The following is a 24460-nucleotide window of genomic DNA, read 5'->3' as shown; positions in this document are numbered from 1 at the left end:
AATTTAGCATATACCTGCAGACAAAGATATATTCTAGCAATTGCCTACCTTGTGACCTTTTCTTATACAGCTAATTAAAAGAACAAATTAAGAGAATAAACTAAAAAAGAGGACATAATTGGACGCAAGAAAAAATAACCCAGGCTCAAGAGAAAGTGCCCACAAAAGGAAGTGAAATGCTAGGCTCAGAAACAGCCAATACTAATGGTCCTGGGATATCATATTTCAGAATGACAAAGATCTTCATGAAGATAAACTAACATATAACCACATGAAAATAAATATTCGAGAATGAATACTTACACATTTAAGAAAATGTTTTAAATAGGTGAAACTACCTCCAAAGGTGGGGAAGGAAAAGAAGTTACTCAAGAAAGAAAAAGTCAACAGAACATAATTTAGCTCTAGAGTTAAGTTGTATTTGCACTGTCAAAACTAAAATAAGCACTGACTTCAATTAACAACAACAACAACAACAAACAGATCACATTTTAACTAGCTATATATTCAAAGGTGGAAAGAAGGGGGAAATGTCAGTAGTGCAATATAACTTAAGAAAATCCTTATCTACCAGAATAGAAAGTTGATGGGTTACAAATAAATTGGGGAAAAAAAAAAAAAAGTAATAGAGCCAGGTGGTGGCACATGTTTGTAATCCCAGAGTCTCTGGAGGCTAAGGCAGGAGGCCAGCCTCACCAAGTAAGATCCTGTCTCAAAAAAATAAACAGAGGGGCTGGGATTGTGGCTTAGTGGTAGAGTACTTGCCTAGCATGGGCGGGACCCGGGTTCGATTCTCAGCACCACATAAAAATAAAGGCATTGTGTTGTGTCCATCTACACCTAAAAAATAAATGTTAAAAATAAAATAAAATAAAGAGGGCTGGGGCTGTAGTTCAATGGTAAAGTGTACCTGAGTTAAATCCCTAGTACTAGAAAACAAAAAAAGAAAGGGGGGGGGGTCAATAGAGCATATTTAGACGCATGAAAGAAAATTCCAAAACAGGTTAAGAGTTATAAGATATTTCTACTAGGAAGCAGAAGTGGGATGGGGCACTGGGGAATATAGTTTTTATTATCTTTGGTCAGCTTACCTCATGCATACGTATATTTTTAAATACATTTTTATCAAAATTATAACTATCCATTTTTAAAATCACCAGAGTTTAAACTGGAAAATATGTAGTTGAGGGCTGGGGATGTGGCTCAAGTGGTAGCGGGCTCGCCTGGCATGCGTGTGGCCCGGGTTCGATTCTCAGCACCACATACAAACAAACATGTTGTGTCCGCCGATAACTAAAAAATAAATATTAAGATTCTCTCTTTCTCTCCCTCTCTCTTTAAAAAAAAAAAAAAAGAAAAAGAAAATATGTAGTTGATTGATGTTTCTGGGACTCAATGAAAGCTCACATGAAATTTTAAGAAAAAGTGATGCGTACAGTAAGTATGTAAATATTGTTTGATCCAGAACACAATCTAGAATCTGGATCACTTCTCACCATTTCCACCCTGGCATCTTACTGATTAGGAAGGGCAGGGAAAAAACTGTCCTGTATTGTTATTTATCACACATACTGTGTCAACTATAAGAAGAGGTATTTTTATGGGGTGATCAATTTAGTGCAAAAGATTAAATTAGCGTGCTACTTAACTGAAAGGCAAGGACAATGCATTCTCAACTTTACATTTAAATGAACAAGAACACCACTAAAATATTAAATATATATTTTTTATTTAAATGAATCTATTAGATGAGGACAGGACAATTACTCTAAGCCAAGCAAGTAATATGTAATGACAAAGACTGGAACTGGTGTGGTGGTGATGCCTCTACTCTCAGCTATGTGGGAGGCTAACACAGGAGATTATAAATTGGAGGCCAGTCAGGGACTAAGAGACCCTGTCTCAGAATAAAATTAAAAAGGGCTGAGGGGGACTAGAGTCATGACTCAGTGGCAGAGCACTTGCCTAGCATGTGTGAGGCCCAGGGTTAAACTATCAGCAACACATATAAATAAATAAAGATCCATTGACAACTAAAAAAATATTTTTAAAAGACGGGGGGGGGGGGGGGGGGGGGCTGAGGATGTAGCTCAGTGGTATGGCACTTGTAGTACAGGTAGGTCCTAGGCTCAAACTCCAGCACTGCAAAAAATAAAAAATAGAAATAAAAATAGAAAAAAATTCTGTATCCAAAAAAACCCATAGTATTTAACATTAGTTTTATTCACTTCGACAAAGTCTCATAACAATGAATATTAATTTAAATATTTTATGTTGTTTACAATAAGCAAACTCTTCACACATAATCAATAACATTTTTTAAAAAACAAGTTAGAACTACACAGAACGTAGTGAGGCTGAAAAGGAATCCAGAATCAAGGGGAAAAAATTGCAATCAAGAAGACTGGCCAAAAAACCCCTAAAATTACCAACAGTCTCCAGTGGGAGCAGCAATGCACACAGCAGCCTCCCAAGTTTCGCCAGCCTGAAGCCCAGAACGTGTTCTCTGCCCATTTCACCATTCTCACCACCCCCACTTCAAGAGCCACAAAGCAGCCCTCATCATTTCTCATGTTTTAACTGGTCTTGCTTTCCTCCAGGCTAGCACTACGTACTGATTCCATACATTATTAAAGAACTGTTTAACATGATTATCACTAAACATTTATAAGATATTTTAGAACTATTAAGACTTTCATGTTGCCAAATTGTGCCATGAAATAATCATGTCACTTCAGTAAATTATTGGAAAATAGATACACTTTCAGCTTATGTAGAGCTAATTAAGCCAAAAGTTTTGGGAGTGTAGTTAGTTCTGTAGGAATTTACAAGTGTTTCATCTACTTATTGCTGATTGTATAAAATGGAGATCAAGGCATGCCAGCAGCCTAGTTTCTTAAATACTTTCAGCCCCTCTTGAGTAAAGAGGTAACCAAGGGGCTAGGGCTGAGCAGTAGTGCACTTGCCTGGCATGTGGGAGGCACTGGATTCCATTCTCAGCACCGCATATAAATAAATAAAATCAAGGTCCATCAACAACTTAAAAAAAATTATATAAAAGTAGTAGCCACGTACACCCTAGAACTTAGGGTGTTTTTTTGTTTAAACTAAACACACAGTGTAACCAAGAAATGGTTTAAAAAAAAAAAACATAAAAAACCTTGTGTGGGCTGGGCAAGGTAGCACACACCTATAATTCCAGCGGCTTGGGAGGCTGAGGCAAGAGGATCTCAAGTTCAAAGCCAGTCCTACTGTTGAGGCACTAAGCAACTCAGTGAGACTCTGTCTCCAAATAAAATACAAAATAGGGCTGGAATTGTGGTTCAGTGAATGAGTGCCCCTGAGTTCAACCCCTGGTAACAAACAAACAAAACATAAACCCAAGTAACCTTGTGCAGCAGGGTGCAGTGTGACATATCTGTATTGAGGCAGGAGGATGGCAAGTGCAAGCAGCAAGACCCTGTCTCAAAATAAAAATCAAAGAGATCTAGGATGTAACTCAGGGAAGAGAACCACAGATTCAATCCCCTGTAGGAAAGTGGAGCATGGGAGACCTTATGCAAATAGATCTCATAACAAATAAAAATACTGGAGGCCTCAAAGAGTTCTCCCACACAAGTGACTGCAGCACAGGGGGCAGTGGCTGGGGGGTGGGGAGACAGGCAAGAGAACCCTTCACTAAACACAAAATAACAAGCAATGTCAATTTCAACCATGATGTCAAAAGTCAGGAATCCCTAAATTAAGTGTGCAGACATAAAATCCTATCTGCTGGACAGCCCCAAACCACTGAACTACTGGATGCAGCTTCTCTTTGTCTTTAAAGGACTTTTAATACTCCAATACAATTTACTAGCTAAGGCATTTATCAAACTATGGAATAACATTAAAGATTTCATTAAAATGTTAGCCAAACTTAAGGAGTTTTAGATCTTGTAACATGTGGTCTGTCTCTAAAATCCTGTAAAAATTAAGGAAGTCTTACTAAAAGCATTTTCCCTTAAGTATTTGTGTTTCAGCAAGAAAATACTAATTTTTGAAATGGCGAAGGACATTTTCTATCATTTGACATATTAACATGAATTGTTGAAAATAAAAGCCTATTTAAAAAGGTACATGCAGTATTTCTGATGCAGAAAAAATTAACAGGCTATTCCTATTTTAACTGTTAGAGCAAAATCAAGACCTAATATCAAAGACTGTATTAGTAGTTACCATCACTGATAAAATTGGAAGCACAGAAGGAAATCTTATCATACAGCCTTCACTCAGGACAAAACACCATCAGACTGAGGACTAAAAAATCTACTACAGAAACAAAACCCACTGAGGGAATGTGGTAGAATTAGTGAAAGTAAACCTCCTCTGTAACCACTGCTTGCTTCTTTGCTCTCCACTGCAAAAAATCTCGATTGTCTACTTTTTGTCTCCAATTTCTCTCACTTCAATCAGACTTGCCATGGAAACAGCTAATCAAAATCACCAAAGGTGCCCCATTGTCAAATTCAATACTAAGAGTTCTCAGACATCACCTGAAATGACAGTGACATTTGAAAGTTCATCACTCACACCTTCCTAGACACTGAAAGCATGCTTCATCTGGACTTCAAAACTCCACATTTTCTTGGTCACCTCTTCTACTTTACTGGTTCCTCCTCTCTGAACTTCTTTTACTGGAGTCCCCAGAGGTTAATCCTCTGAAATCTTCTATACTCATTCCCTTAATGACATCATCCAAGCTTATGCCGCCATCATGTTCTAATGATTACTTAATGTATCTCAGGTTCAGATCTTTTTCCTGGCCTTCACACTAAATACATCCACCTAAGCAATTGCCTTCTGGACCTTGCTACTTCTCAAATTTACCACATCTAAAGGTAATCAATCTCTCATTTTCCCAACCTTGTTTGTTCCCTCTGCAATTATACCCATCTTGGTTGATAGCAATTCCATTCTTCCAAGTGCCTTAACTAAGAACGTGTAAGTTTTTCTTGCACCTTCTTTCCCTTAAAACTTTATGTACAATAAGTCACAAATTTTAACTCTGCTTTCAAAATTTAAGAATTCAAGCACAATGTCTAGTACCTCCAACCCAGTAAAAACCTCCATTATCTCTCATCTGGATTACTGAAAGCTAATCATCTCCCTACTTCTGCCCTTGCCCCAGGTGTTGGCTCTTCTAACACAGTAGCCAGGGCCAGCCTTTAGGTCTTGCAATGTCTCCTTCTACTTCAGTAGAAAAAGCCAAAAGTTTTCTAATGGCCTAAGACTCTATTACTCTCATTATGGTGCTCATGCCTTAGGTCTTTCCCAGCCCAAGCCCTCTGCATAACTTATTCCCTCCCCTCCAGGCCTCTGCTCAAATGGCAACTTCTGTATGATTCAAACACTTCCTTACTTCAACCTGCGTGAACTCCCACTGTCCCACTTTTTGTTGCCACTATTTCCCTCACAGTATTGAATAACACTATTTACTTGACAAGGTGACCCTCCTTTTTGGATAATTGTTTATTCTTCAATACTACATCAAAATGGGACAACTGGCAGGTTTTTAGAGGCTAGCTGTAATGTAGAATCTGAACTACAAAGGAAAATGTCAATTTTCCACAGCTATATTAAAATCCATTGGTCTATCTAATACTACAAATCGATCTTTTACTTATTTATGACTCCACTGTAACATATATTGGTCATTTGAAAAATACTGGTTAAGTGGATTAAGCAGGTCTCCATATGTTGATACATTTTATCAATATAATATTATTTACACTTTCTTAAATGATATTATTGACATTGTTATCTCATCAGAAATATCCTTAGGCATTAGGAAGCTGTCACACTGGAGATGGTGGGTCAATTCAAGATTTTAAAAAATCTAATTTTTACTTAAAAACTAGTTTTAAAAACTAGTTTAATCATTGACAACAAATAATATGAGTGTTTTTCTTTAAAACACTTCCTTTTTTGAGAAAATATCTGCCAAAAGGGTCAAGTCAAAACAGTCTCTCAATAGTTTTTTTTTAATTTTTTTTTAATATTTATTTTTTAGTTCTCAGCGGACACAACATCTCTGTTTGTATGTGGTGCTGAGGATCGAACCCGGGCCGCACGCATGCCAGGCGAGTGCGCTACCGCTTCAGCCACATCCCCAGCCCCTCAATAGTTCTTTTAAGTAAGTCTGTTTCCTCTAGGAAAAAAAGAGGTTAATTCAGCTTTCAACTGAAGACAAATACTGAACCACACTTCGGAATGCAGGAATAGGCTTTAGGCCCATTTCCCATTTTGACACAGTGAATGTTAAATACAGATGTGAATACCAGGGTCAAGATTTAATAAAATTAATAATTATTACCCCCTCAAGAACACAAACTGGCCTTTCAGTTGTGTTTTTTAATTTCAACTGCTCCAAGATGAAGAAGACAATGACTACTAGTTCAATCACGTGCTGCTGCCCTCACACAGCATAGCTGTTACACCACCAGTGCAAACTTCAACACATTTGTGAAAGGCAAACAAGGCCTTAGTATTTTACTTTTTACCTTATTTTTATGTAGGGCTGAGGTTGCCTAATATGTGCAAGGGGCACATAAAATAAAGGTTATTGTGTCCACCTACAACGATTTAAAAATACCAAAATACCACGGAGCCCAGCCCCAGCCCCAGCCAGTATTTGAATGAAAATAGTTTTAACCTATCAGACCACCAAAAGGGTCTTGAGAATTCTTAGGAGCCCCTGGCCTACACTGCTGCGCTACACTAATCCATTTATAGGAAATAGCTTCTTTGAGAACATTCTATATCAGGATAAGCAATTCCCCCAAGTTTTCTAATCTATTGGTAAGAATGAAAGAATATTTTTAGAAGGAAAAAAAGGGATATCTGAAAGTTTGTGTCTCCTCAAAATTCATATTCAAATCCTACCCATTAAGGTAACAGTTCAGGATGGGCTGGGCCCTTGGGAGGTGATTAGGTTGGGATCGGTGCCCTATAAAAGAAGAGAGCTAGCTAGGCCCTTCCACTATGAGGACACAGTGAGAAAATACAGTCCGTAAGAAAGAAAACCCTCACCAGACATAAGAATCATACCTTAATCTAGGCTCTAGAACTATGAGACATGTTTGCTGCTTATAAGTGACCTGACTTACAGTACTGTATTACAGCAGCTCAAACGGACTAAGACACAGGAAAAAGAGAGGTAGTAAAAATTGAGAAAATAGGAATGGAGGGGAAAAAAAAGCATGAACAAAGTATAGTGGAAATAATCTATATAAACTATACTTTAAAATATCCTAATTCTGCCTTGAGCATACAAAGAAGTAGATGAAATTAATTTAACAAAAATCATAACATAGGAGTTTCTTATTAAGTGTTTAATAAGTAAAAGAATTCTGATACTAAAATAAGCAATTTAATAGATAATCTGCAATAGTACTAACTACATGTATTCCGTTCTCTCATAGTCATAAAAGCTACACAGAAAAAAAATCATCCACTTGGAAGTCTGAAGGTTTATCACTCCCATTTGAGACAATCTCCCTCAAATAGTGTGTCTGTGTGGGGGGGGAGTGAATGGCCTCTGGTAAACATATGCAGCTGACAGAACACACAAAGTATTTAAAAATATATTTCATGTTATCTCTTTATATACAGATATATAATGACATTAGAGGTACAGCTAAAATCAAATTGTATTTAGACCATTTTTTGCAGGCTGCCATGATGCGCTTCTGTAACTCAATTACCTAACCAAGGACCTTACAAACTCTGAATATTAACTCTGGCAAAAGCATAATGAGACCAAAGGGTGTCTTAAAGAAAGCACGAGTTATGCATGTGAGTGTGTCACCCAGACCCAAGGTCCAGTGCTGATCTGCTTCAAATGTCCCGATTTAAAAGTACATTTTAGAGATATAGTAGCATAAAAAAAGGAAGGATCACGGCTGAGGTTGTGGCTCAGTGGCAGAGTGCTTGCCTACAACCTGTGAGGCACCAGGTTCAAGCCCCAGCACCACATAATAAATAAAATAAAGGCATTCTGTCCATCTACAACTACAAAAAAAAGAAGGCTATCTGAATCAGTCCCTTCAAAATATGGAAAAATACTGAGATATAAGTATTTGGAAGATCCTAATCCAAACTGGAAAATTAGTGCAATAATGCTATTATTTATTTAAAATATATGTGCTCTATTTTTAACCACACTTGAGGGCTAGGGTTGTGGCTCAGCATTAGAGCCCTTGCCTAGCACGTGTGAGGCACTGGGTTGGATCCTTGGCACCACATAAAAATAAAATAAAGGTTATTGTGTCTACCTACAACTAAAACAAATATTAAAAACAACAACAACAATATTTGATATATGAATCCTCAACGTAGAGAGACAGAAATGTTAGAAGCTAGAGAAAGGTCTTAGATATCAAATAGCACAATATCATTTTACAGATGAAGAAATGAAAATCAAAAAGTTTGTCCATTTTTTACCCAAATTAGGGAGGGGAAAAAAAGTGGCCAGAATTGGGTCTGTGATCTCTTAACTTTCAGGTGTCACAATCACATCTATTTACATGACAAAAAATTACTTGCATGACAAGACATCTTTTTTTTTTTTTAAGAGAGAGTGAGAGAGGGGGGAGAGAGAGAGAGAATTTTTAATATTTATTTTTTTCTTTTAGTTCTCGGCGGACACAACATCTTTGTTGTGTATGTGGTGCTGAGGATCGAACCCGGGCCGCACGCATGCCAGGCGAGCGCGCTACCACTTGAGCCACATCCCTAGCCCATGACAAGACATCTTTACTGTTAATGAACATATATAATACAACTGGATTAAAAAATAAAAAAAAAGATTTACGGGGCAATAAAACATTTCAGAAATATGGAAAGCAAACTGGATCTCACAACATAGAAAATGTTTTTATGACAGAATAGTGACTGGCCCATAAATGAAGTACAATAAATATTTGTTGGATGAATGTGTGCCAACTAAGAAAGTACTGCCATCATTGTAAATAGAGTCCACATGTCCAACTCGAAGCAAGACAACATAAATAGAACTCCGTATTTAATATTCTTAAAGTGGTTGATCAGGAAACAAATGATAGTCTTCAAAGATATGTTTTACATAGTTACATAAGTGAAAAAGTGTCTTAACACAATTCACCCGTAACGATTTTTTAATAAAATTAATCCTACAGATAAAAGTAGCACTTAAAATTGCTATAACTGACAGCGCGTGGGGCACGCCTATGATCCTAGCGACTTGGGAAGCTGAGGCAGGAGGATTCCAAGTTTAAGGCCAGCCTCAACAATTTAATAAGACCTGTCTCAATATAAAAGGGGAGGGGGGGTGCTGGGGTGTAGTTCAGTGGTACAGCGCACCCAGATTCAATTCCCAGGACCCAAAATAATCAAAACAAAAAAAAAATGGCTATAATTCTCCAAATAATTTGTAAGGAACATATCTAACGGAGAAACTAAGCAAAATGGCTGTAGCTCCCGGGCTGGCAACCAGGTAGTGCTCATCTTGTGCACACCCACTGTAACTACCGTCCTCTTTATTTGACCTCTCTCTACCCCACTTTCTCTTTTGAGCAGCAGAAAAATAGCGAGTTTGTGCAAGAGGACGGGTCTGCCCAGGGGTGGCGGGGGGACCTGACTTCAAGGGCACCGCCGGTTTGCACGACATCCCTCAACTCGGAAGGAAATTTCCAAGAGCTTAGGAATAACCCACAGCTCCCACGGGCGAGAGAACGCCAGCGCCTCGGCGGCCCCGAGCGCCGCCCCCGCCTGGCGGGGCCCGGAAACCGCCGCCCGAGGTCCGAGGCGGGGCGTGCGCGACGTGCGGAGGCTCAGCCCGCGCCCCGCCGGGCCGAGGCCAAGGCGGCCCCGGCGCCCATTTTGTCTTCGGCCTCCGCAATGCCCGCCCGGTACCCCTGGGCACTGCGACCCCCGCAAGGTCCGGGGCTGGGCCCCCACCGGCGCCACATCCCGGACATCCCAAGGCCGCGGGGCCCGGTCTGATCCTGGGATCCGGATCCGAGATCTGCGTCGTCCTCGGCCGCGCAGGCCTGCGGACCTGGCCCCCGACTCAGCCGCTCCGCAGCCCGAGCACCGCCCGGGCTCCATCCCGGGCCTCCCCGCCCGGGCCTCGCTTCCCGCCCCGCGCTCGGGCTGGAGCGTCCCCGGCCCTCAGCCTCGCTCCCAGCCCCTCGGCCCCCGGCTGCACGCCCCGTCTGGACCGTACCCCCCAGCAAACAGATGCACCAGCGTGTCCCTCTGGCTCATTCTCTCTCCTGCATGTCCTCCGGGCGCTGAGGCGGGACGCGGATCCAGGTGCCCGCTATAGCCGGCGGCTTCGGTCCCCGAAGGAGCCGCACGACGCCCCCGGGACAGCGAGGGGAACTGGCGGAGTCGCAGCTGCAAAAGGAACCCAGCGCAGCGCTCCCTGCCGCGCTGCAGCCGCGCCGCCGCTCGCTCTTAGGGCGGGCGGAGCGGGGCGTGGAAAGTCCAGAGCCCCTACATAAACAGAGACTCCCATTGGCTCCAGCGGAATGACGTCACGGGAGCGGCATGCCTCTTTCACGTGATCGCTAAGGGGTTCCTCAATGAAAGGGGCCGCGAGGCGGGGCCAGAGCGCGTGCCCGGAGGATAGTAGGTCGCGGCGCCCCCGCACCTAATCCTCTAACCCGGAAGGCTGCGTTGCGCCTCCTAGGCCTGCGCGGAGCGCCCGGCAGATAGGGGCCCGCTCTCCCCGCCCAGGAGCCCGGAAAAACCAGGGTGCGGAGCCCACAGGTACATATACTTTTGAAAAAAATTAAACGGCTTTATGACCCAGTCATTCCGCTGTCAGGCATTTACTTGAGAATAACACACAATGCTTGAAAAGGCTTGTGCAAAGATACTCATGCACAGCATCACAAAGGTATAGTATTGCAAGCATGCCTTGTAGTAGGAAAACTTGGGGGGATCTTTGGGGAATGGAGAGAGAAATCATGGAACATTCCTTCTATGGAATAGTATGCAATGGTGACGGGTAAATATGGAGAAAAAAATCTTGAAGACGTAGTAAGTAAAAGGAAAATAAAGGTTTGTTGTAGAAAGAATAAACTGTCCATTTACTCATTCTATGGATCAATAAATGTTTCTTATATGTATACATAGGAGGGTCAACATCAGAGGGAAGGACAATTATTTCTCCAGAACAGTGGTTAAACTTTTTAAATTTTTGTTAGTAATTATTTCTGAGACGAGCAGACAAGTCCAGAAAATAATACCAGACACCCAATGCTCATCATCCAGACTGAACACATTTCAATATTTCTACCTCTTTACCCTTACAACTGCCCTTCCACCTTCAAGGCCTCACTTTTTGCCATCCGCTGGAATTCTCCAGGACCCACCTTCCTTTTCTTCCAGGGCCAATTCATGAAGGCTGGGCTGATGGCTTTATCTGTGTTCCTTATGGGCTCCTAAATTCCTACAAAATGTTCAGACCTCAAGTGCTCATCTACTCCACCTTAAAGTATTAAGTGTGTTAAAATATTTAAAGCACTTAAAACAGTGCTACATAAGTGCTATCTGGAATTATTGTTCATATTCGTTTACTGCTTTGTATTCTTTTGTTTGCTTTTTAAGAGACAAGAGTCTAAGTTTCAAACTCCTGGGCTCCAGGAATCATCCCACCTCAGCCTCTCCTGGACATGGGATCTACAGGTGCATGCCCCTTTCCGTGCTCTCTATTCCTTGTGACAGAAATAGCAGCTCGTATTTCTTTAGTACTCACTCAAAGTTCTAGGCTCTAAGTGAAACATTTTATAACATTCTCTTATTGAACTCTCACTAATCTATAAGGTAAGCAATATAATTACCCAAATTTCACATGAGGAAACAAATGGCTTTAGGATAATTTTGTGCCTTGCCCAAGATTATCCAGTTCATCCCAGAGAAGGTTGGACTTGAATTCTGTAAAATCTGATTCCAGAGTTTCAGTTGGCAATGTAATCGCTGCCCATTAGAGGGAGAGATCTGGGTAAAAATAGAAAAATAGAAACAAGAATTGATACCACTGGCCATTGCCAAAACCAGTTACATTTATATAACAGCTTTATTGAGATACAATCCTCATAAAATTCACTTTAAATTGGGTGACCTAATGGGTTTTAATATATTTTCATGGTTGTGCAAATATCACTGCCACCTAATTCCAGAATAATTTCCTCATCACAAAAGCAACCCTGTTCCTTGTTAGCAGTGACTCCCATTCCCCTTCTCTTTCCTGGAACCCACACGTGTATTTTCTATTTCTATAGAGATAGAAAATGAATGATTAAATGAATCCTCCACTCACTGTGTGGTCTTTTTGTCTGGTTTCTTTCAGTGAACAATGTCTTCTAAGTTTATTCATGTTGTAGCATGTATCAGTACTTTAGTCCTTTTCATGACAATTTTGTTTGTCCATTCGCAATGGATGGACTTGTGGGTTATTTCCACTTCGGAGCTATCAAATAATGCTGCCACGAATAATTGTGTACAAGTTTTTCCATAGGCATACATTTTCAGTTTCTCCTGAGTATATACCAAAGAGTGCAGCTTTTAGGTCAGCTGGTAATTCAACATTTAAACTTTTGAGAAACTGTCAAACTTTTCCGAAACACACCATTTCAGGTGAATTTCTTTTAAGGTAATAGCTATTGGTCCACGTTTTTGACCAAGGGCCTGCCGTAAGAATTATGTTTAATGTTTTTATGAAGTTTCTGCAACTGGTAAGAAGGGAGTCGAAGTTCTTCTTCAAGGCAGTAACGATTATTGCCTTGAGCAAGGACAATTCTTAAGTGGCCTTTTCCTCTTGAACCTCGTTCAGATGCCACTGTGGAAGCAGACTCTGCCCTTGCAAGTTCAGGTCACAGGTGTGGGTGTGGTTGCTGCAGGCCTCCTTCTTGCCGGGATTGGAGGGTTGCGTTGTCACCCATGCTTGCTGCGATTCCTCCGCAAAGCCTCCTGCAGCTCTTTTATAATCGTCCTTCCTCTTTCGTCCTGGCTGGAGTACACCGCGGAGAGATTCCTTCAGGATCAGCCCTCGCTCCTTGCACACACCAGCTTCTAGCGGCTCCTGCTGGAGGAGGACCTTTGGGCAGTGGGTGGGGCTGAAGCCGCACTCCTCCAATCAGACGCATCTTCACCTCCGAGCGTCCCCATTCCTGCCTGCCCAGACGTCTTCTGGGAGTTGTAGTTTCTAAGTGGCTATGGGAAAAAGGCTAGTCTCGGTCGGGGTGGTCACAACCCCAAGCCTTCCTCAAAACAAAACAAGCTTCCTGTGAAGAAAGGGTGGATCTGGCTTTGCAGATTGGTTCTGTTTTTAATTTTAAGTGCTAAAGGCCTAGAGACGACCCTTAACGACTCTCTCGGTGTGTGAGGGGGTGGGGGGGCATGCTAGAGAGCGTAGGTGGACTGATGCCCGCTTGCCCTCTGCTAGTCCTCCAGGTTCCGAAAATTCCTGTAAATTTCAAGCCTTGGAACGACAACGTCAGTTTTAAATGTTTGGCCTTTTGCTACTGTTGTTGTTTAACCTTGGGTGTATGCAGTTTGCCAAATATCATTTTATATGATTTTTTTCCATTTTGCTTTTAACAATAAACAATAAATTCAAAAATCCCTCTACTCAGCGGAAAGCAAAGCATCGTTAGCAGCTGTGGGAATATTCTTCTGGGTACTTCATCTCAAAGAGCTCCAGATTTCTACACCATTTTCTTATGACCAGACACTAAACATTTTTGATTTTTAAAAATTTGTTGAATTATAATTAACCTAAGTAAGCCGCATACATATGTAAAGAATACCATTTGATATGCCTTGACATGTGTACACCTGGAAACCATCCCTGTAATCCAGGTAACCGACGTAGCCATTACTTAGTAATCTTTCCAATTGCCATGGACCCTCCCAGACACGCGATACTCACTACCTGCTATGTCGCTACAGATTCATTTGTATTTTCCTAGCATTTTGTTTAAACCAAACCACAGAATATGTCTCTTTTGTTTTGTTTTCTTCTCATTGAGTATAATTATTTTGAGATTTACTTATGCAGAAGCATGAGATAAAAGGTCATTTCTTCATTTATGATGGACTTTGAGGTTGTATGCAGTATTTGGTTGTTACAAACAAAGCTGCAATGAATAGTGACTTGCACACCTTTGTGTGGACCTGTGCTTCCAGCCCTCTTATCTACAAGGCATTGTTGCATACCCTTGCCAAGTATTTAAATTAATACTCTCGAAACCATTGTAAGGACTTACCATTTTATAGTTGAGGAAACTTAGATGCAGAGAGATTAAGGGATTTGTCTGGAAAACCCAACTAGCAAGAAGCTGAGCTGGAATACAAATCTAAGTATTCTGGCTCCAAAGTCTGGTCTCTTATCCTCTATTCTCTGCTATCTCAATATATGTATTTTTTGAGAATATAAGACGTAGTTCCTACAAAAACCCAAAAACTGGAGCTGGGGCTGTAGCTCAGAGTGCTTGTCTGGCTTGTGTGAGGCACTGGGTTCAATCCTCAGCACCAATAAAAATAAACAAATAAAATAAAGGCATTCTGTCCATGCACAACTTCAAAAAAAAAAAAGAAAGAAAGAAAAAAGAAAAAACGTTTGGAAAAAACATCAGAAGAGAAGGTGCTGAAAAAGAAAAAAATGGGCAATTATATCTGAGCCCTGGATGGAAAATCACAGGGCAGTTGCTCCTTAATGCAGGTTTAAGGGGTTGGGGATGTGGCTCAAGCGGTAGCGCGCTCGCCTGGCATGCGTGTGGCCCGGGTTCGATCCTCAGCACCACATACCAACAAAGATGTTGTGTCCGCCGAGAACTAAAAAATAAATATTAAAAATTCTCTCTCTCTCTCTCTCTCTCTCTCTCTCCTCTCTCACTCTCTCTTTAAAAAAAAAATGCAGGTTTAATCTCCTGTTGAGCTGCCACTCCCATCCGCCACTCAGTAGCATTTAGGTTCTGTGATGTTTAATGGTGCTTAGATATACATCCTGGTGATAAGTATATGGAGGTAGTATGAGACAGATAAGGAGCTTTACTTGGAAAAATGGGTTTTCCCCATAATGAATCAACATTTTCCTTGTGGAAAACACTCTCTCTCTCTCTCTCCAAGAGCGTGTCCCAGGAGCCACAGGAATAAAATCCAAAAAGAAAAAAAAAAAAAGAGAGAGAGAGAGAGAGAGACTTTTTCTACTTTCCAGGAGAAGAATATTAGAACTGTGGGGAGATATTACAAAGGGAAGCTAGATTTCATTGAGATAAGAGTACAATATATGTTCTTTTACCCAGACATGCCTGGAACTTCAACACTGTGATACTAGAGAGTAATACCCTTAGGCATGGGGGTTTAAGTCAGTGGTAGAGCCCTTACTTGGTATGCATGAAGCTGGGGGTTCAATCCTCAGCACTACCCCACCCCCACAAAAAAAAGGTAGTACCCTGCTTTCCTGCTTGAGAACCCATCTAAGGGTCTCATCCAGGATCCTTTTTCTGAAGCCCAATTAATTTTTGGCATTTAGATCTTGCCTTCTAACATTAATTTTTGGTTTTTATTGAAAGTAACAAACTACCCAATTCAAAAATGGACAAAAAAACTTGAATGACATTTATCCAAAGAAGATATACAGATGTCAATAAGCTCATGAAAAGACGCTTAATGTTCTCATCAAATGCAATGCAAATCAAGATCACTGTGAAATGCTGCTTCATACACACTAGGATGGTAATAAGCAAACAGACAAAAGAAAAAAGGAAAAAACCCTCAAAATATCAAGTGTTGGCCAGGATGTGGAGAAATTAGAACCGTTTCTCAAGAAGTTAAACATAGAATTACTGTCTGATCCAGCAATTTTACCTTAGGGCATATACCTGAAAGAATTGAAAGTGAACCCTCAGGAGATTCTGCATGCCAAACTCACAGCTAAAGAGTGCACAACAGCCAGAAGAGGGAAACATCCTGTCAAGCTGTCCATCAACAAAGGAATGGATGAACAGAATGTGACTTATACATACAATAGACTGTTATTCAGCCTTTATAAAAGAAGGAAACTGACATAGGCTACAACATGGTGGGGTGGGCACTTTAAAACATAATATTAAGTGGAATAAGCCTGACACAAAAATTAAACCTTGTACGATCCTGCTTATAGGAAGTAGCTAGGGTAGTCAAAGTCATAGAGAAATGAAGAAGCATTGTGGATATCAGGGACAGGGGGAAGTGGGGTAGGATGTGACTGCCCAGGGGGTAGAGTTTCAGCTGAAGATGACAGAGAAGTTCAAGAGATGGTGGCAAGACAGTTGCACAATAAATAAAAAGTACTTAATGCCACTAAATTGTGCTTACTAGTGGTTAATAGGCTGTTTGATGATATGTATATTTTGCTACAATAAAACATAACACATGGGAATCACACATGATTGTTGTAAAGCAAATATATAGTGCTAGAAAAATTATAAGGAAAAACATCAGTGTCCCTACCCTATATACCTCCTGTCTCCTCGTTTTTGCTCTTACAAGTAACTACTTTAAACTATTTGCTTTTTATTTAATTTCATATTTATTACTAATAGCAGCTTATGGTGCTTTTTTTGATTTCAGACACTGTCTACTCATTTCTGGCTATCATGCATGCAGATTAAGTTTTCTTCATTTTCCTACTCCCCCTTTACCCTGCTCCATCTTTCCCAAAACTTTTAGGACCTTGCTTTTATCCCTGGTTTGGAAAATTCCATGGCAAAATGCCAGGATGTGGGTGAGGTCTCTTCATTTGTTGTGCTGCATACCCAATGGGCCTCATTTATTGACAGGAAATGAAAATCTGGAGATTGCCCTTGGGCTTTTTTCCATGGTTTTACAAATGTGTACTAGCTTAGGTCTCTCAGCTCCCCAAATTGGAAGGTATATTTGATATTTTTCTTCCCCCTTAGTACCTGACACAATATTTGCACTGGGTCAGGACCTGGGATCAAGAGCCATTGATGGAAAGGCTAGACTTCTGGTTTGGCAGCAATGCTGCAAGAAGCAGCACTGACAGACACTTGGGACTTGGTGTGGTGGCACACAGCTGTAATCCCAGTGACTCTGGAGGCTGAAGCAGGAGGATCTCAAGTTTGAGGCCAATTGCTTCTTGGTCTTTTGGCTAAGATCAAGAGCAAATTTAAGGCCAGCGTTGGCAACTTCAAGAAACACTGTCTCAAAGTTGAAAAAGTGTTGGGGATGTAGCTTAGTGATAGAACACTACTGGGTTCAATCCCCAGCAAAATAAATAAATTAAAAATAATGTGATAACAGTTTCATTTTATAGGCAACTAGATCCCTTGGGCCTGGGTTTGGACATGAGGTCATCAGGTTTTTACCTTTTCTAGCCTCCACTCTAGACCCCAACCTCTTAGCCTGCCACATAGTTGGGTGAATTGTTAGGGCACGGACAACAGGACTGAGATTCCTCTTGTACTTGGAGTTACAACCAAAGACTGGTGCTGGGAAAAGAAAGGTCTAGGACCTATAGTTGGAGTTAACTGAGAAAAGCCTTTATGTCTCCCGGGAGTATGGGCTACTAATTATGTCTTTGTACTAATGTTTCCCCATGCCCTCAATTAATTCCTCAATGTCTTCTTCAGGATGTCATTGAAATCATTGCCACCCAATTTCTCCACCACACTGAACAGTTGGCTTTTCATCTTTTCACTGATTAGGAAATACTTAAAATGATTTTCACTGTTTTTCCATAATTTTGGTTAAGACCTTCAGATCCAAAAGAGATGGAGTAACAAGGATCAGAAATAATATTAAAAACTTGGCAAAATATATCAACTTATGGCTTTTAAGGCCCTGAACATTGAGCAATAAAAGACTGATTCCTGATAGATGGAAAAATAAACAAATTAAGCTATACAAATGCCAGGGCTTATGGCCTGGAGAGAGTTTCCAGCCACAGTGCAGGAAGATGGAAACTAGGCAGAACCTGGCAGACATCCTGGCATGAGGGCAAACAGGTCCAAGGAGACCAAGGCAGCAGGGTTTGTGGGGCACAGGATCAAGAACCCAAGAGACTGTCACCTTGAGTTTTTGGCTGAGTACCCTCTTTCAGAAGTAGAGGGACCAGTGTGTGACATTCACACAGGGCTAGGGATAGTGCCTCTTCCCATCAGCTAGAATGGAAAATCTCACAAATCAGGGGGAAACTGGGTACAGTACTCAGAAGGGTCTTGCCTCACTAGTGGGGGAAAAAATAGTCATGTTCTGGGCCTACCTCCTAAATATTAAAATATAAAAATGTGCAAGGATTAATCTGTGTGCAATTTAATGCATTACAAAACAAAGATCAAAAATATTACAGGGGCTAGGGATGTGGCTCAAGCGGTAGCGTGCTTGCCTGGCATGCGTGGGGCGCTGGGTTCGATCCTCACTCAGCACCACATAAAATAAAGATGTTGTTGGGCTGGGGATGTGGCTCAAGCGGTAGCGCGCTCGCCTGGCATGCGTGCGGCCCGGGTTCGATCCTCAGCACCACATACCAACAAAGATGTTGTGTCCACCGAAAACTAAAAAATAAATATTAAAAATTCTCTCTCTCTCTCTCTCTCTCTCTCTCTCTCTCTCTCTCTCTCCTCTCTCACTCTCTCTTTAAAAAAAAAAAGATGTTGTGTCCGCTGAAAACTGAAAAATAAATATTTAAAAAATTCTCTCTCTCTTCTCTCTCTCTAAAAAAAAATTACAGGAGTAAAAATATATTTAGTACCCAACAAGGTAAAATGAACAATCTTTGCAACTAATCAAAAATTACCAAGCATGCAAAGATGCAGGGAAACATAACCCCCAAATATTCTCTTGTTTCTTACAATATGTGTGAAGCATGATATCACTTGGATAAACTGTGATGAGTTAAAGCTGTATACTATAAACGCTAAGCACCCCTAACGTGGAGTTATAGCTAATAAGCCAACAAAGGAGGTAAATTGAAACATAAGAAACACACAATCAAGTAAAAGACATAAAAGCCCACAAAAATAGGTGACACAAATGGAAAATAAATATCAAAATGATAGATTTAAATCTAACTACATCAATAACCATATAAAATGTAAATGGCCTAAATACCCTGATTAAAAGGAGGAGAATAGTAAAATTGGTCAAAAAAATCAAGATCCAACTATGTGTTGCCTTAAAAAATTCTAAATATTAAGACACAAATATATTAAAATAAAAAGATGGAAAAAGATATGCCATATTAATACTGGTCAAAAGAAAGCCAAGTGGCTCTATAAATGTGAGACAAGATAGATATCAAGGCAAATATTACCATGTTTAAAGAAGGTCATTTCATTATGGGAGTGTCAATTAATCAAGAGTAAGAATGATCCTAAATGTTTATTTACCCATTAACAGTAGGGTACGTAACATAGAACTGCAAAGGAGAAATAGACAAGTCACAATTCTGGCCAGATATTTCATTACCATTGTCTAAGTAATTGATGGAATGAGAAGACAATCTGCAAGTATAAATTTGCTTTGAACAATACTGTAAACCAACTTCTTCTCCCATTTACAGAATGTGTCCCTCAACAACAGCAGAATACATATTCTTTCTAAGTGCACATAGACTATTTACCCGATAGATTGTATTCTAAGCCACAGAACACATCTTCAAAAATGCAAGAGGACTTAAGTCATAAGTATTCCCTTTGAGCACAAGGGAATTAAATTAGAAATAATAATTATAGTTGAACTATAGAGTTGTTTCAGCCTTGAGTGCATCTATTGCTTATATAATTTGATTCCTCCAAATTAAGTTTGTGCACATTTTATTTCTTATATGGATGAAGATTGGATGGATAAACTGAATGGAGTAAGTGGCTAGATGTATCTAATAGGTAAGGGGTAGATAACTGGCAAAGTGATAAACTTGTGGAACTGTGAGTGTGGGTGAGACATAGTGTACTATTCATTTGGGTCAATGAATGAACGGAAACATGTATTGACAGTTAAGCAACTAAATTTTTATTCAACTAATTTTTATCAACTGCAGGTGCCTTCACATGTTATCTTGTTCTCTTTTCCCAACAAACCTCTGAGGTTGAATTTATTTATTGTCTGATTCTTTGAGGCAAAGGGGGAATGGAAAGAAAGAGAGAGAGAAAAGAAAGTTCAAGTCTCTTAGTTTGTGACTCCAGCCTTCAGCCTTTCCTGGTGAAGTCCTTGCTGCCTCTCCTGCCCTCCCTCCCATGATTCCTGAGCCGGCTGACCTGCTGACACTGCCCATACTCAGGCAGTTGGTGCAATCCTGGGGCCTTCTGGAAGCTCTCCTCTGCTCTGCGCCTGCGCAGCTCTGTGCTAAACTCTGCAGACAATGGTCCTGTGGTCCTGCGGTCCTGCGTGGTGGGCGGCCTCCGGGGCTCTTGCACACTGAGTGCCAGGGTTTTTTGTGAGAAGGCCTTCTGATGGATGTGATTGGATTCCTGACCTTGAGGACTGGCCAGTTTGAGAAGGTAGAGAGGTTCAAGGAGATCCCAGATTAAAGGTCTCTGTTCTCAGGGACCCCCTAGTGTGTCCTTGGGAAAGTTCCAGCCCAATGAATACACAACAGTTTACAATGACCTCCAGGATATGGTGAAGCCAAGCCTAGAGAATGAGAAGATAAGTCATGGTCTGGGAGAAGATACTACAAAACACATACCGGATAAAGGACTGTGGTCCAAAATATATAAAGAACTTTTAAAGTTCAACAACAAACAACACAGTTTTAAAACTAGCAGGCAACATCAAGTGCTGTGAAGATGTGGAACGATGGGAATTCTGATTCATAGAAAGTGGGAATACAAAACGGCCTCTTTGGAAGCAGATTGGCAGTTTCTTCTAAGACCGTATTTTATCATATTATCCCGCTCTTTGGTGTTTATTCAGATAAATTGCAAATTTGTTTCCTACAAAAACCTGCACACAGCTGTTTGTAGCAGCTTTATTTGGAATTGCCCATACTTGGAAGCAACCATCTGCCTTTCAGTAGGTGAGTGGATACACTGTGGTACTTCCTGATGATGGAATATTACTTAGTGCTAAAAAGCAATGTATAATCAGGCTGCAGAAACACATGAGGAAACTTATATAAGTATTACTAAGAGAAAGAGGCCAATGTGAAAAGTTCACTATGATTCTGACTCTGTAACATTCCAGAAAAAGCAAAACTATGAAGACAGTAAAAAGACCAGTAGTTGCTAAAGATTAGTGGTTAGGAAATAATAAATAAGAAGAGAGTAGGATTTTTACAGTAGTGAAACTGCTCTGCGAGCACTAACCTTGAACAAGTGTCATTGGACACTTGTCCAAAACCGTGGAATGTATGCCACCAAGAGTGAACCCTAACATCCATCCCGGACTTTGATTGACAATAATGTTTCAACACAGTTTCATCAATTTTAACTAAGATACCTCCGCGGTGTGGGATGTTGATGGTGGGGGAGGGGGGGGCTGCATTGGGATCTCAGTAGTCTTTGTTGAACTGTGAATCTGAAACTGCTCCCCCCAAAAAACTGTTCAAAAATTAAAACATAAGAAAACAAACATAACAAAGTAAAACCAAGCAAGTTTACTCATAATAGGCAAAAAAAAAAAAAAAAAAGCTGGAAAATATTCAACAAGGAAAGGATAAATAAATTATAGTTTATGCATCTGTTGAAATTCTACTTAACAATAGAAAAGAAAGAAGATACAAAATGGATAAAACTCAAAGAAATTTGGCTCAGTGAAATAGCCAAACACAAAAGTTATACCGTACAATGGCCTATCACATTCTCAAACAGGCAAAACTAACCTAAAGGGAGGGAAACAGATAGTGGTCACCTGGAGGTGAGGGTGAGGCTGGGGATTGATCAAAACTGAGGGATGCTTATTGAGGGGAACAGAAATACTCTTAATTATAGTGCTAATTACTTGATGTAAATATTTTTTTAAAAACTCATCGAAGGGACTGGGGATGTGGCTCAAGCGGTAGCGCGCTGGCCTGGCATGCGTGCGGCCTGGGTTCGATCCTCAGCACCACATACCAACAAAGATGTTGTGTCCGCCAAGAACTAAAAAATAAATATTAAAAATTCTCTCTCTCTCTCTCTCTCTCTCTCTCTCTCTGTCTCTCACTCTCTCTTTAAAAAAAAACCTCATTGAAGTGTATACCTGAAATAGGTGCATTTTATTATATGTAAATTATACCTCCAAAAGTTTATTAAAAAATGAGACCATAGCCCATGCCGGTAATCCCAGGAACTTGAGAGGCTGAGGCAGGAGGATCGAAAATTCAAAGCCAGCCTCAGAAACTTAGGGAGGCCCTAAGCAATTTAGTGAGACCCTGTCTCAAAAAATGAAAAGGGCTGGGGATGTGGCTCAGTGGTAAGGTGCCCCTGGGTTCAACCCCCAGTACCAAAAGAAAGAGAGAGACCATAAAAAATTTATAAGAAAACTTGAGAGACTTTAATATATATAATTTCGGGATGAAGAAGACTTGTCTAAACATGGCACAAAGTCTGGACAACATTAAAGATTGATGCCTGCAATTACCGAAGTGAGAAATTCCTATATGGGAAAGAAATAATATGTGCAAAGTAAGAAAACAGGTGACAAACTGGGAAAATATTTGTAACTTGGTTTCTCTTGTTCTTAAAGTACTGCAATTGAAACTGGGTATGAATACAAACCTGCGTTGTTTGAAGGCTGAGCCCTATGAGGGAGGTAAGGTACCTGAGCCCTGAGGACTGCAGGTGGTGACCACGGTTGGGCTGGGTTGTTCTGGAGGGCCGGATGCTGGAGGCAGTGGTTGGTAGTGACTGGGCCTGTCCCTCTGGGCAGGCCCCCACCTGGGACTGAGAGGAGCAACCATAATAAACTCCTCATCACACCTTGGTGTCCCCTGGCATGCTGCCCTTACTGGTGACGCTGACCTCACATGCTGGATTTAGGCTAATGGTGCAGATCCAGATTCAACAGGGAGACTCAGGAATCCAAGGTTTTTTATCCCCTCCTTCCTTCTCCCGGTGTCTTGATCAAGATGTAGGAAAAATTCCTTTCCTCTGAGTTTGAATTGAGGTCTCCCTAATCACATCTGGAAAAGGAAACAAATGGGGCTGGGGCTGGGGCTGGGGCTCAGTGGTACAGCGCTTGCCTAGCACGTGAGAGGCCCTGGATTCGATTCTCAGCACCACATAAAAATAAACAAATAAAATGAAGGCATGCCATCCATCTACAACCACACACACACACACACACACACACACACACGCACACACACACATACACACACACACACAAAGGAAATCTGGGGCACAGATGCCCTCCTCCCTGGCCTGATGCTCCAGCGTCTTCTAGAAACCTAGTTTCAGATTAGCTAAAGCCTAGTGCCAGATTAGACCCGCTGGCCCTGCCCATCACACACCTGGCCCGGGTGCCTTCCCCTCGTGTCGGTTTTTTTTTTTTTTTTCCTGGATCCTAAATAAAGAGCCTGGCTTCTAGGTCAAGGTCCACTGGGTCGGGATAACATCCAGGCCTGATTGGATGCTGGGTCCTGTCCAGAGCTGGCTTCCTGGTCTCAGGCCCACTTTTGGGCTTCACGTCACCCTCTTCAGCATAATTGGAATTAAGTTTCCATACTGAGGGAGGTGGCTTGGTGGAGGTGCCAAGTATCTAGCCAAGTCTGGTATCCTGGTATCCCCCAAAATATCCCTTTTCTGTGTCTCCCAAAGATTCTGTCTTTACTGTCCAGGCCTCTCACTGTTAGCTTTGCAGTTGCTTCTTTTCTCTGGAACGTTCTATGTTTTGAAGCTCCAGGAAGTGCTTCTTCACCTTTTTGCATACCTACTATTTAACAAGAATTTAACTAGATGTTGGAATCAGCCCTGCCTGCAAACTGGGGTGGACAGAGAAGTTAGATAGGCCCTAATAAATGATGTGCATGGGGCTGAGATTGTGGCTCAGTGGTAGAGCGCTCACCTAGCATGCGTGAGGCACTGGGTTCAATCCTCAGCACCACATAAATGTAAAATAAAGATATTGTGTCCACCTAAAAAAAGCTGGGAAATAAATTAAAAAAAAAAAAAAAAGAAAGAAAGAAATGTGACTTTGCCTGAACACTGGAAGAACTTCTGTTTCTAGAAATGCTGTGCATGATAAAGGAAGCTGGCCTGGGGAGGAATAGTGGGATCCTGGAAGACAGAGGAAGAGATGAAGAGATCAGGGAAGGTTTCTGCAGAAGGTTATGTTATGTTTGAACCCAGGCCTGAGAGGCAGAGAGGTAAGCAGAAGGGGAGTAGGAAACCCGGAGAGAGCATTGGGACCTACAGGCAGGAGACTCACACAGCTTATTTTCCTCCATTGTTAAATATAATAGTTCTCAAAGATCTAATACAAAATCTGGCCGCTTAAAACAAGAAAC

At 41.1% G+C, this 24460-nt stretch overlaps 1 protein-coding gene and 1 long non-coding RNA gene across 3 annotated transcripts in view; both read right to left on the bottom strand.

Moving 5' to 3' along the window:
* The window catches only part of SLC25A36 (solute carrier family 25 member 36), a 32857-nt gene extending 22375 nt beyond the window's left edge, over positions 1–10482 (bottom strand). The window contains exon 1 of the mRNA XM_081302789.1: positions 10244–10482. Coding sequence (XP_081158915.1) covers positions 10244–10284 — 41 coding nt within the window. The 5' untranslated portion in view covers positions 10285–10482. The remainder of the gene's footprint in view (positions 1–10243) is intronic.
* Positions 10483–20035: 9553 nt separating this feature from the next.
* Positions 20036–23378, bottom strand: LOC308653236. Of its 2 annotated transcripts, XR_014023025.1 has the most exons (4): positions 22974–23378; positions 22731–22895; positions 20289–20664; positions 20036–20142 (listed from the first exon to the last, which is right to left on the bottom strand). It is a non-coding gene; the product is annotated as an uncharacterized lncRNA (long non-coding RNA). The 2 variants fall into 2 exon arrangements; XR_014023026.1 differs by lacking the exon at positions 22731–22895.
* Positions 23379–24460: the final 1082 nt, after the last annotated feature.

This window comes from Spermophilus citellus (genome assembly GCF_964194105.1).
Source record: "Spermophilus citellus genome assembly, chromosome: 7".
NCBI lineage: Eukaryota > Metazoa > Chordata > Mammalia > Rodentia > Sciuridae > Spermophilus > Spermophilus citellus.
The sequence above is the reverse complement of the archived record's forward strand: the minus strand, read 5'-3'. Positions and strand labels throughout refer to the sequence as shown.